General features: G+C 39.0%; 2 protein-coding genes across 2 annotated transcripts; one reads left to right on the top strand and one right to left on the bottom strand.

Annotated features, from left to right (window-relative positions):
• Positions 1-183: 183 nt before the first annotated feature.
• Positions 184-2,628, top strand: ndufb1 (NADH:ubiquinone oxidoreductase subunit B1). The gene is made up of 3 exons (XM_084081906.1): positions 184-249; positions 1,582-1,727; positions 2,453-2,628. The coding sequence occupies exons 2-3, from the start codon at positions 1,588-1,590 to the stop codon at positions 2,487-2,489; spliced, it is 177 nt and encodes a 58-aa protein (XP_083938032.1). The 5' UTR covers positions 184-249; positions 1,582-1,587; the 3' UTR covers positions 2,490-2,628.
• Positions 2,629-2,686: 58 nt separating this feature from the next.
• riox1 (ribosomal oxygenase 1) lies at positions 2,687-12,370 on the bottom strand. The gene is made up of 15 exons (XM_084081822.1): positions 12,233-12,370; positions 10,849-10,998; positions 10,012-10,151; positions 9,131-9,230; positions 8,825-8,938; positions 8,296-8,402; positions 7,796-7,903; positions 7,231-7,265; positions 5,732-5,910; positions 5,105-5,209; positions 4,867-5,008; positions 4,245-4,365; positions 3,643-3,742; positions 3,471-3,554; positions 2,687-3,347 (listed from the first exon to the last, which is right to left on the bottom strand). The coding sequence occupies exons 1-15, from the start codon at positions 12,320-12,322 to the stop codon at positions 3,288-3,290; spliced, it is 1,635 nt and encodes a 544-aa protein (XP_083937948.1). The 5' UTR covers positions 12,323-12,370; the 3' UTR covers positions 2,687-3,287.
• Positions 12,371-14,051: the final 1,681 nt, after the last annotated feature.

Genomic DNA, 14,051 nt, shown 5'->3' with positions numbered 1-14,051 from the left:
TAATGTTTAGATTTTATGTTAAATATGCTCATATATGACATGCCATTTTAAAATACTTTGTTTCGGTGCAGTTGATTTCTTGGGGGATATATATATTTCTTTACACCAACAGACATAACAAATGTTCAATGTTTTTGTTAATATTATTCATAAGAACCCTGCTGTATTAAGGCATGTGGTATATTCCAATGTCCTCTGCCTGCCTGGTGACTGAGGAACGATAAGGCCTCGTCCTAACGTAAATAACAGGTAATATATGTTCTATCGTTGTACATGTGTTGTTGTTTTTTGCTTCTATATGTTACTACGTTAGGGCTAATGCCGCTGTCATGCAGCAATAACATCGCTATTTATTTCGTAACCCTCAAATAAATGCCAGGCTATCTTTGCTAATGCTAATCTGCTATGTTTGTACTGCAGGCACAATCACTATAGTAGTTTGATTACTTTTTAGCAGTTTGCAAAAAAAAAAGCAAGTACATTTCAATACAAGGTCTGCTAAGAGGATTATACCCAAGAAAGCGCTATGGCTGGTTGTTTCCATTGGTGGTAGCAGTAGTTGATTTACCCCTGATGGAAGAAGTACTCAAATTTTTTACCTAAGTAAAAGTATCAATATTGTAATGTAGAAATACTGTTACAAGTAAAAGTCTGGTATTACAAATTTACTTTAGTAAAAGTACAAACAGATCGGCATCAAAAAGTAAATTGGAAACACTCAAGTAAAGTACAAATACCTCAGAATTGTACTGAAGTACAGTACTTAAGTAAATGTACTTAGTTACTTTCCACCACTGGATTTAACCTCGTTTGATGACTGAAACCTGCAAGAAAACATTAACCAATGATCATCTGCTGTTCTGTATAATTCGCCTGGTCAAATTGTTTTGCTGAATATTATATTTTAAAAACATCACTAATCGTGACGCTGATCAACTTGGGACCCATTGAATTTAATGGATTGTATTAAAATAAGTGGTGTATGAATTTCTCAGCATATTTTCAAAGTCAGGAGGAAGAAGTGGACAAATGAATAATTTCTCCCCTGTAAGGATAGGCAGGGGAGACAAAACATGTATTTTCTTGCTGTGGAAATGTATAAAATGTATAGTTTGACAAACATGTCATTCATGCAACAATGATAATTTCTTGCAGAAAACTTAAAACACTTCTCAGATCAAATAATTTCAGAATAGGAGGACCTTCGTCAGAATCATGAGTGCCTTTTCATGTGTGATGGAGGCAAACTCTATAGCTACTGTACATGCAAGATTCTTCAGTATTTCAATTATTCCATCTGATGTCTCCTAACCATACATGCATAAGAGTACACTGGAGAGCAATATGGCATGTCCCATAATGACCGGTCATGTGCTACCATTACTGTAGAAATGAAATTTACTGTATATAGAAAATGCAATGTACAGGGGGCAGAATCTGTGTCCCTGCCTTGATGTTAATACAGGTCTAATTACAAAAGAGAAATCACCTAAGTATACATTATGTGACCAATGTTTCAACTGTAGCCTTCGTCACTAAGAGACAAACTAATTTGGCATTGCATGTGTTTTTAATCGGTAGGTAACCATGGTGAACTTCATAGCACTAGCACGTGAACACTGGGTGAACATTCTGGTGCCCATGGGCTTCGTTATGGGATGGTACATGGATAAACAGCAGGACCAGAAGCTAACAGCTTTCAGGAACAAAAGTGCTTTGTACAGCAGGTAAGAATAACGGTAGCGTGTCAAGACAGTATTGGGTCACCAGTCATAAGACATCAAATGACATTTCAAAGAAATGCAATACACATTCTTTGATCTTCAAATCTTAAACTATGCACTTGTCATGCATTTACTGTCACAGCTTTGTAGCTCAGCAATGAAGCACATAGATCCAAAAGGGTGCAATACTGACCTATCAAATATTCTTTTGAAATACAGCATTACACTAACCCTATCCCAATCTCGATTTTCTGCCCGTTTGGTCCATATCTGAGCTAGTGGAGGTCAGTTTGCTTGCAGCAGAGTAAGGGTTTAATTGTGTTGGTGTAAAATTATAATATGTAAGTTACTTTTTTTTGTATACCTATATATTTAATTGAACAAATTTGAGTTATGTATTTAGAGCTGCAAAGCATTTGTGAAACTATAGTAATTCGGCTGTTTGTATCACTGTCCACAATGATTCAATACACCAACATCAAATCACAGCACAAGGCTATATGAACACATTATTGTACATGACTCCCATTTATCATAGTAGGATGAGGCTGGTTACATTTGAAAGCTTGCATAAAACCTTTTCATTTTCCTGCATTGAGTTTCCTAGGTGCTTAAGATAAGGAAGTTTAGCATTCACAGCTTAACATTGTACACCTCCCAGGTTGCTCTTTTTTTTTATAGTGGCTGTAGTTTGGGTCGTTCTAACCTCATATTGCTTGTCTCAATAGGGAACTGAAGCCTGGAGAGGAATACACCTGGAAGTAGAAGGGTTGGCGCTGAAATGTACTGTCCTCAAGCTTCACCCTCTGTACGATTGTTTGGCAGCCCTTAAATCATATTATTTAAATAATTTTCCTGTCTGAGTTGTATCAACCAATAAAACATGTCCCTTTCTAATCCAAAATTTGTCCTTCATCAGTATGTGTTTGCTGTTTGACATTACAATGACATAAGTTGAAACATTTTACAAAAAAAAGATTTATTTTATATACCGGACATCCTTAAGAAACAATGGGGAGAAGAGGCTCCCAAAAGGCCACACAGAACTAATGGGGACAAGGTTTGGAAGCTGTTTGGATGCAAACTAATAGTTATTTCTTTGCTAATAGTAGCACTTAAGTGCATAAAAGTGCTGATTTAACACAAATTAGGCTTGGAATACAGCCACAGTACTTGGTTCCAATGCTGCTAGAGTAAGAGGGATAATTCATTCGTAGCATAATTCCAAGCCTATTTAATGCACTTTGTTTAGCACTACCACCAGTATCAAATGTTAGTATTTTTCCATACTGCGGTAGTGCCATGACAAGTGAATGTCCCTCATGGGATCAGTAAAGGTTTATATCTTGCATTCAAGTGGCTTCTCAACCTCTTTAGTAACACTGAGGAAGAAAGAAGGAAAAAAAAGGAATTCATAAATGCTGTCCACCATAACCACTCCAACAGAGGTAACAGACCAAGCATAATGTAAATTAGTTTGCAATCAAGATGTTACTTCAATGTACAAATACAATTTCAGTCCAATTGTGCAGTCACCAGAACTATGAACATAGTGTATGACCTCTACAGGCGTTTTGCAGTGTGGATAATCCCCCTCTCAAATAGCAGCTCAACCAATTCGATCTGGAATAAAAGAGTGTTTGATGAGGGCTGGTTCACTGACAATGACTCAATCGAATGGATTGAATATGTGGTATTCTGTTAAAGGACAGAGCTTGTATAATTTATTTAAAAAATGTACTGTACCCCGTCTTCTGCATCGCAGGGTAAGCTTCCCACCGTCACAAATTTAGGATATGAATGGATCAGAAACTCCATGGCATCAGTATACTGTAAAGAGAGGGGGGGGGGGGGTTAACATTACCACATTTTAAATCAAAATATGGACTACATAATTAGGGATTTTAAGAATTCCTACTTCTGCTTTTATTCCAAAGCTCTTGACTTCATCTTTGTGGTACACTCTGGAGTTTTCTGTGGTATAGTATACATGAACAGTCTCTCCTTCGCTGCATAGCCTGGAAAGAAGAGCACATTTACGTAAAACAACTAAATTGAAAGTCTTCAACTTAAATCGATTATACTTTTGCTTTATTTGATAGAGAATGGCAAGATAGGGGGAGCAAGAAAGAGTTCACATGCAATAAAGAAGTACGAGTCCAACTTATACACAAATCCACGGATTACTGCCCTGTAGGGGGCGCCGCCATTGCTGTGGTGTCAGACTCGGTCAGCTGCTGTCACCGACTGCTCACGTTACTCTTTTAGCTGCTTTTTACTAACACTAACATTACAAAGATGTACAGAAAATCGGGACGAACCTGTGTAGTTTATGGCTGCTCCAACAGCCAAGCAGGTAAAGAGTAACGTCAACAGACGGACAGAACCACAGCAGAAGCTGATGAGTCTGACACTGCAGCAATGGCGGCGCCACCTACAGGGCAGCGCTCCGTGGATTTGTGTATCGGGGTCAGTTATTGAGTAGTTTGTGTTGTAACTCTTAATACTGTGTTGTATTACCTGGCACAGCCGGCACGAATGAGTCGAACCTGCGTCTGGCTTTTAAACTTCCCACCCACACCTACAGTTTCTCCATCTCCCCACCTGGCAGGGGCGCCCTGCACACTGGTAACAAGTTCCTCTGTGGGAGACAGACAACACTACATCTGTTACTCAAGCAGAAGGTATGACTTTAAGCTTTGCTGTGTTAAATCATCACAGCCTAAATGAATAATCTTCAATAACAAAAACTTGTGGTGGGTTATTTACTTTTTATTATAGCCAATATAAATCAGAGAATTAAATATCTGCCAAGGTTAAATGCACTCTCACATTTCAGATAAGGGGCATTGAAAATGAATCGCAATTAATTAACCCCAATCATGACGTATCGGGGTGGCAGTGGCTCAGGAGGTACAACTGTCATCTGGTAACTAAAAAGGTTAACAGTTCAATCCCAGTTTCCCCTGCCATCACACATATAAGTGTCCTTTAAGAAGGCACTGAACTCCTATTCAAGTGGCTTGGCAACTTGAAAGGCTGCCTCTGCCATTGGTGTGTGGATGTGGGTGAATGTGAGGCATACATTGCACAGTGCTATGAGAGATCATAAAACTAGAAAGCTACTAATGCTGCTAGGTACCTGGAGTAAGCATGGGTGGCAGACAGTCATGGAGAAACCCCCTGGCCTTCTGATCCACGGAAGCATCCACGGGGGCATAGCCACTCAGCTTCTTCATCAGGCTCTCGATGTGAGACATGAACTCTGCCCTGCGTGGGTCATCCTATATAACGACACACGTGGATAAGAACTGGTAAGAACAGAGGGGACGGCGATGGTTGCAAGAAGAGACAGTTAAACAGAATAAAAAGTAGCGTACCTTGTCAGAATTTTGTACCCCCATGTATGTCAGGTAATCCAGGGGCAAACCGTGTCTGAACTCCACGTCCTCCTCCATTGCTATTTCCAATGCTGCTGGGACCATCTGGCCATCAAAAGAGAGAAATCAGCAGCTGATAGGTGAAAACTCTATTTAAACACAACCTTGATGCGTAATATACGATATATCATTTCCAATTACAATTTAGGCATGTAGCAGACACTTTTCCAGAATGATTTACAAAATGCAACCTAGGAGTAAGCAGGGTGAACCCTAGTAAAGGGTAAGTGGTCGAGTCATTTGAGTGTTGGAAAACAATTATGTGCTACTAAGTAACTAGGATAGCAGGCTTACCAATATGTCTTGTAGGCACCTTGTAATTTTAATTTAAATGTCTTGTATTTAGTATGTCTGCAGGAACTTTTTAACTACATTTTAACTTGAACAATAAAAGTATGTCTAACGGAATTATCAAAATAACTGATAAAAAAATCCCCCAACATGCATTTAAACACATAATGAATTTTGTTATTTTCAGCTAATATCTTGGAATTGTCATTACAATGTCCCTTACGATCCCTCCCTGACATCAAGCAGTTTCGACACAAGGAAAAGGGAGAGCAGAACCTTCATGAGCAGATCTCCCCAGCTGTTCTTCTGGTATGAGGAGATGGTGATGTGCAGGGAGTGGGCGTCTGGGAGGCAATCTCCTTGGTGGATGAAGCCCCGAGGGAAGTAGAGGAGGTCCCCGGCCTCTAGGACCACTTCCAGGATGGGCTTACCGATCTCCTTCTGATCAAAGTTAGCTGGAGGACAAAAGCAAAATGGCCAGTGAGACAAGATGGGTTCAAACAGCATTACCTATGATTTCAAGTGCATCTCGCAATTATCCAAAAAATACATTTATGAAATTCTTCTATACATTTCTACTATATTTTAGTGTAGCCCTGCTATTGATTTTTTTTTAAATTTGCATCATGTCTATAAGCCCAGTTACTGTATGCATCCTTACTTCAAAAAAGAGCAATAGATCTTTTTTTCTCCATTTGACTGTTGGGCACTTGAGGTTTGGCACTACTGTAATTGATTTCACATAAAGAATAAGGCATTTTAATTGCATTCATTCATGTTTCCTGGCACATACAAATGTCTTCAGCTAAGAAGAATGATGAATCAGACTATGACTACTCACAGAAACACAAGCGCTTTAAGATAAAATATGATCCATTTAACTGACAGATTGATGAGTTTGTCATATAAAACAATGACAGAAAGTATTTAGATTGTCAATATTATATACAATTTAATTACTTGACAACTAAACTAAATTACACCATCTGAAATGTTCTGATACAGTACCACCTGGTGCATTAAGCAGATTTAAAACAGAAATAATCCTATATTAAAATTGGCTTAAGGGAGGACCGGCCGGCCGGCGGACCACGTCACTCTGACTCAGAAATAAACATTAACAAACGTACGCCCATATATAGGCAGGATCACAGCCACATCCCTCTGACTCAGAAATAACCTTAAACAAACCCGACATCAATACCCGAAGGACTCGAGGGAGTGCGGTGCCTGCCGCAGAGTTGTTCGAATATGCGGTTGTCCGGAACCGCGGATCCGACTGATATGGATATCCAGTTGTCCAGAACCGCAAGAGCCAAACAATATGCCCAATTGCCCATATATGGCCATGCCAATATACAGGGTATAGGCATATACTAATGACATCAGGGATCTCCATGTATGGGCACAAAAGGGACACAGACAGACGGGTACAACAGGTACTCTGACAAAGCCCTTGACACTATGACTCAGACATATGATATTGGTCAGATTGGCGGTATGACGTAGGTGTGAACTCTATATGTTCGGGCCTCTAATTTTCAAAATCAGCATTTTTAAGTGAGACATTTATAGACAGAATATTAATATCATGGAGAGCTTCGATCATATTCTCACAATGGATAATAAATCGGTCAGATCGGCGGTGCGACGTAGGTGTGAGGGCCGTATAGCAGCCTGAACCTTTAGTTATTTAAAATCACTATTTGATCTTGGTCTATGATGAAAACAGTTTTTAAGTACACTGTAGGTCAATATCACATTTTACTACTCACGACTTGACAGCACTGGCAAGACTTCATCTTCAGACCTGATAAAAACAAAACATCTTTGATGTGATCTTTCCTCCCCCTAAGCATTGTCAAAAGACGGTTGATAACATGAATGGGAAATGAAATGTAACAAATACCATAATAAAACGTATTCAATCATAAGGATATTGGCTAATAAGAATTGTGTCATTGTTATGTAAATCTATTGTACCAGATGCTCTAACAAGTCAAAGTAAACTTTCCAAAAAAGGGAGAAGGAGAGGTCGCACAGACTCGCAGCCACGATGCAATAAACTTTTTTATTTATAAGTTACCAACGTTTCGACATATTATGTCTTCATCAGGGTATGTAAGTAAAGTAAAGTAAACTCTCCAACCACATACATATATACACATACACATACATACATACATACATACATACATATATATAAATGGCTACTTGAGTCCAACTGAGTCGCCACCCTATCCAGAAAAGTTGTATTAAATAAAAGGTATAACTATCAATTAGTCTTGTTTGTTATACAGTTCTTGTGTTTAAATATAACAGTTATGTTTTCAAACTCACCTCGGGTTGTAAACTCTCCAATGCTTCTTCCCCTCTAGCTGAACCACAAAGGCCTCGATGTCATCATAATGTGGAGCAAAACCCTGTGTTCCGGGTGGCGTCAGATACCTGGATGAAAACATTTGACTAATTAGTTGGCCAAATTTAAATGTACATTTCACACCAAGACCATTGGGCGTCCTCGATCAAATTACTTAATCATTGTAAAGGGCAGTCCACACCAACATTTTATAAATAATTCTAACTCATTAGTTACTTACTACATACCTAAATACTTAGTAACTCAAGTGGATGACAGAGTCCACACCCCAACTATAATGACAACAGTGGTGGAGAATATAGTTTATAGTTATATTGCTTGGGCTGGATGGCCCTTAACCACTTTCAACCTGTTGGCCCTGTTTTAGGCATGTCATTATCCGCAAAACATTTTTTTCTTAAGTTTATAAAAATAGCATGTAGACCTGCTATATTTTCAAATAGGGTGGTTTAATACTCACACATTGGCTCCTGCCATGCTGCCAAACTGCTCTTGAAGGATGGACAGAAAATTCCACACCGTGGAGGAAAACGCCTGTGGATTCAGCATGCGGAGGGAGCAGCCACTCTGGGAAGAGATCAGAAAACAAGTACCATAGTATATGAGAAAACAAGTACCATAGTATATGAGATTGCTGTCCAATTTTCATAAACCTGTCAACCCGCCATCATTTGGGGTCCAAATGGAATGAAATAGCCTAAATGACTTCACATTTCAGCGTTCTGCATCCAAAGACAGAGCGAGTGAATGGGGGAAAGGAAAGCCATTTCATATATTTATACAAGACGAGTACACAATATACAATACAACAGGGTGAAATGCTATGGATGTAAACGATCTCTGCAGCGTGTTCTTTATTATTTGATGCAATACAAAATATCGCCCTATTTATAAGTTGCGTTGCATCGTGATGCGTTGTGAGCATGTAGAGCGGCTATCTTTTATTCGATTTGATTAATAGGATTAACTGTTGCGCCCCTACACCATACCTCATAGAAGTCCCATACAGTGTACGGCAGAGCTCTCCCAGGAGGATTGTGTGTCGTCCTCTTGCCATTTGTGTAGCTGGTAACATCCAAGTTCACTCCATACTGAACATCATCCTGATACGAGACATTTCAATGTCAGATCTGTTCATTTAGCTCTGAGAGTGTACAAATGTAATTTAACAAATATAACCAATTTGTACCCTCTCAATGGTGAAAGGGTTCAAACATCAGTGGGTCAAATGTAGCAAGATGGATAAATAATGAGCTGTGTGTGTGTGTGTGTGTGTGTGTGTGTCTCTCTCTCACATTTTTCAATATGTGATCAAACTCTGCAGTGGAGAATAGTCCCTTGTAGTAATCTGGATTGTTACGTCTGACGATAATAGGTTTACTTTCCCAGGTATCCCTTAGAGAAAAAAAAACAATAGAAAGAAATCATCCAGTGAGCATTCCGATCAATATACTGGGTTTTGTACAGGTTTTAAAGGTCAGAAATCCAGTCTGGTCCAGTTTAAAGACATGTTGTTATTATAACATTGTAAAGCATTAGATTACGTTTGGCCCCATACACCGTTGAAAATTAACGTTTCTTTCTTCAGCCACACACGACAATAAACTTCTATTTCAGAGTATGAAAAGCTTTTCATCATGGCTAATTAGCACATGACCCTAAGCCGGCTTGCCTTTTATGCTATGCAAATCAACATGCACAGACACGTATATCCCATTTAGGAACAATTTGCATTCATCATCTGGTACAACAGGGGCATGAAATCAAGGTAATCCATACGTTGGTTTTTCGCAAGCGCTTTTCTAAAGAACAAAAGTAAGGAGAAATTAAGAAACATTTTGTGAATGCAACCCATTGTCTACACACCTACATCAATTCTATTGAATTCAAGCGCAACCCTGTTTATACAAAACAATTATAAATGTAGGCAAATTCAATGACTTCCCGCACCTACAGTATGTGAACCCAGCTATGATCCCAGCACAGATTCTATACACAAATATTAACGTGATCAGAGAGGGCGAGGGTGCACTGCTTAGGAAAGTAGTCCATTTAATCCATCACTGAAGAAAAACAAAACCCTTTTCTTCAGTTACAAATATTTGTGTTTGAGCAGCAATTATTGTCTTGCACTGCCACTGACATCAATATTATACATGGTCATCATCAGTAGTACCTGAAGAAGGCCTTGGCAGGGACCGGGTTGATGAGCCACTGGAACAGTTTACTCGCTCTCTCCCTACTGTTGTTCACTTTTGTCAAGTCAGCCAGAAAAGTGTCGAGGGATTCACCAAAATTATTCACACTCGCCTCTTCCTGTATTGAAAGAAAGAATATAACAATGGTTGTCTGCACCTGTCTTATTTGTTGTCATGTTTTTATGTTATGTGTGGACCACCAGGAAGATTAGCAGATGTTATGCATCAGCAAATTGGGATCCTAATAAACTCACCAAACTCAACTCACTAAGTAATACATCAGCGTTGTTAAGCCTGATTTAAAACGTTGTACGACGTTGTCACATGGCAAAATAACCGATCTACAAGCTCATAACACTACGGCTGTAGTACTCAGAGACAGGTCTCTGTCTCAAAACCCTATTTTGATGGTTTCGGTTTCATCTCAGTCTCGCTTGTCATTTTACTCTGACTTCACTCGATCTCGGACCAGAGGACTCTCTGCTTTTTCTCCAAAGTTGGCTACTGCAGCTATAACCACTTAAACCCTCTAGTCTAAGACTCTAAGTTAAACGGACTTAAGTTACAACTATACTCTGACCGCTGTTTTAGTGTTTTCCTGTCGACACCATTATTTTTGGCTATTTTTGGAGACTGTTCCCCCCAAAATTGGGTAAATTCTCCGATTTTATCTCGAAATACAAAATTATTACCTCTTTAATACTTTCCTCAATACTCAATCAGGAGGATTAAAAATGATTCCGTCTTGGTCTTGACTCCCGGTACCCAAGAGACCTTCATAAATTGTGGAATCCCACTCTCACTCGAGGACTTACCTCTGGAACACCGTTTGAAGTACGCTCTTCTATTTGTGGAGGTTTAGAGAGCTTCTTTCGCATTTTGTTTTTGGCCTTTGTGCTGGCTTTTGGGATGACTTTGGTGGTTTCAACTGCATTCTCCCTTCTCTTTTTCTTCTTGGCCATTACCTGTGAAGCATACAAGTTAACAAGTAAGCAGTGGTGGGATGTAGCTAGTGCATGTACTCAAGTACTGTACTTGAGGACGGCCACAGCTTGATGGGCCAGGCAGGGGAGAGAGGCCATCTGGGACACAGAATGTCCCCAGTTCACCTGCCGGCCCCAGCTATGTCACATAGCATAATATAAGTGTCCCTGAGCAAGACACTTACTTCAACTTCACCCATTTTGAACCTCATCTTCATTGGTCCTCAGATGGCACAATTTTCATCTACTCACTTTGCATCTCATTGGTGGGCTATGGACAGTTCAGAAACCTGCCTACCAATGACATCATCGATGGCTAATAGAAACTACAGCCTTTCTCTTTACTGGAAAGTTAGCATGTTGAAATAAAATCCATTGTTCTTAAATAAAAAATAATCAAAAGTTTGAAATCTTCTTCGATTATATGAAGATGGGTTGAAAAGGGGTGAAGATGGGTGAAGTGGTCCTTTAACTGCTTCCCCCGTGCTCATCATTATTAGTTATGATGTTATGCTCAGATGGTTATGATGATTTAATAATCATTTTGATTGATTATATACTTTATTAACAGTTTGCAAAAAGTACAGTGGTACAATTATACAATGATGCCAAAAGGATAACACAAAAAGCCCTGAGGGCTTGTTTCCATCTAAGCAGCCATCAGCTGGGTGAAGCTGAATTTAACAAAAGGTCTCCCTTTCCTTTTCTAAAAAGTACAATTTAGAGGTACTTGTACTTTCCCTGAGTATTCCCACTTCATGCTACTTTATACTTCTACTCGTTTTCACTACATTTCAGACAGAAATATTGTACTTTTTTTAAGAGTCAACAGCAGCAGTGGTGTAAAATAACTGAGTACATTTACTTAAGTAGTATTCATTTCAATTTGAGGTACTTTTACTTTCCAATTTGTTACACTTTTACTTTTACTCTTCTATTTTCTAAAGATTATTATATAACCTGTGAAATGGGACAGTCTGCATAATAGGTACTTTAAGTACATTTTGATGCCAATACTTTTACATTGCAGTATTGATACTTTTACTTAAGTAAAAAAATAAAAAATAAAAGAGTAATTTTACCACCACTGAACAACAGCAGTAGGATGAGGAGGATCCCTCTTTGCTCTGACGCGTTTGCCACGATACTAAAGAGAACCAGACACTGGGCCAGATTACCTCCTAATCTGTAATAAAGAAAAGTGTATATATTTTACCTGCAAATTGCGCTTCTTGGCTGCAGGAGGAGAACATTCTGGTTGTAATGTTTGATACAGTTCAAATGCTGACATGTGTTTTCTCTCCATGTTCCACTGGAAGCGTCATCAGCCTGCGACTGAGTGCGTCATCGGTTTATAAACCTCTACCGCCCCCTACCGCCACATACTGGCCACGATGAGACTCAGCATGGGTTCTTTCCTTGAGGCTCTCAAGAGCAGTGGTACTCAAACTTTTTCATGTCAAGGACCCCCAAACTGACACTTATTAGCCCGCGGACCCCCATTTGAAAAGATATGCCAGGGACCCCCATAAAAGAAGATCTTTACGGCTCTAGCAGTGATTCTCAACCATTTTAATTTCAAGGACCCCCAGTTTGACATGTATCAGGGCTACAGACCCCCATGTAATGGCATTTCTATCTCTGGGACCCCAATTTATATTGTAAAATCAATGTTAATTTAACTCTTTGAGTGTACAAATGGAACCAAATGGACCCGTTAGTGTCCATTTGGTTCCATTTGTACACTCTCAGAGTTAAGGCCCATAAGGGTCCATTTGGTTCCTATCCATCATTTACCTGGGGACCCCCTGGAACCCCCTCAAGTACCCCTGGGGGTCCCCGGACCCCACTTTGAGAACCAATGCTCAAGAGCACACAATTTAAACACATAAATAAGCAGTGATGGAAGAAGTACTCACATGTTTTACTTCAGTAAAAGTATCAATTCAGCAATGTAGATATACTCTGTTACAAGTAGAAGTCCCGTATTAAAAATGTACTTGAGTAAAAGTACAAAAGTATCATCTGCATCACTTTAAAGTACCAAAAGTAAAAGTAGTCATTATGCAGAATGTCCCATTTCACAAGTATTCAAATGTATAACAATCTTTTGAAAGCTAGCAGATCTATAAGCTCACAATGCGTCATCATGAGGCATTGTGAGCTTGGAGATTGGCTATTTTCAAATGGTCGAAATGTATATAAGTGGTTTGTGTGTTTATAATAATAATCAAAATCTACAAAGTAACTAATGTTTTCAAATAAATGTAGTGGAGTAAAAGTACATTAGTACAATATTAAAAGTATTGGAAATTGGAAATACTCAAGTAAAGTACAAATACCTCAACATTGTTCTTACAGTACTTGCACTTAACTAATGTACTTAGTTACTTTCCACCACTGTAAGTATGTAAATAAAATAAATACATCACTGCCTTCAATCTGCAAATACCTTGTTGATCATAACACACTGACAAACATTTCTCTTTGGTTTTGGGACATAACCCCCTTGCCTTCGCTAGCCTACTATTACTTAAATTTAAAAGGTTTTACCCATGCATGTTTCTTCTTAAAGACAGGGCAACATATCATTTTAAATGCTAGGCCTACATGTTATAATTTTGCATTGTCAAACAATAAATATGAATATATCAGTTCTGGAAATTGCAAGTACAGCTGTTTTGAATGCCAGACATTTACAATGTCTACACTAAGTACACTTCAATATTATTCAATATTATATAAGTACAGTCGTCCACTCATGTCTGATTCTTCATAACTGGAAATCTGCTTTTTCTGTGGAGCATGCCACACCAACATTACATTACATTTTATCCACTCCAGGGGAGGGGGGTCCGGGAGGGTCCCAAATGGACCCTTACAGGTCTGTGTAACTCTGACAGTGTTCAAATAGTTCAATTTCTACACTCTCAGAGGTAGGTTGTCCTTAAAATGTAATGGTTTGAGAACCACTGATTGTATCCATGTGTGTAGTAGTGTAATGAGCAGTGGTGGAAAGTAACTAGTAGCCTACA

The sequence above is a fragment of the Gymnoscopelus microlampas genome (genome assembly GCF_963454915.1).
Source record: "Gymnoscopelus microlampas genome assembly, chromosome: 16".
Lineage (NCBI taxonomy): Eukaryota > Metazoa > Chordata > Actinopteri > Myctophiformes > Myctophidae > Gymnoscopelus > Gymnoscopelus microlampas.
Note: the sequence above shows the minus strand (reverse complement) of the source record. Positions and strands in the feature narration are given on the sequence as shown.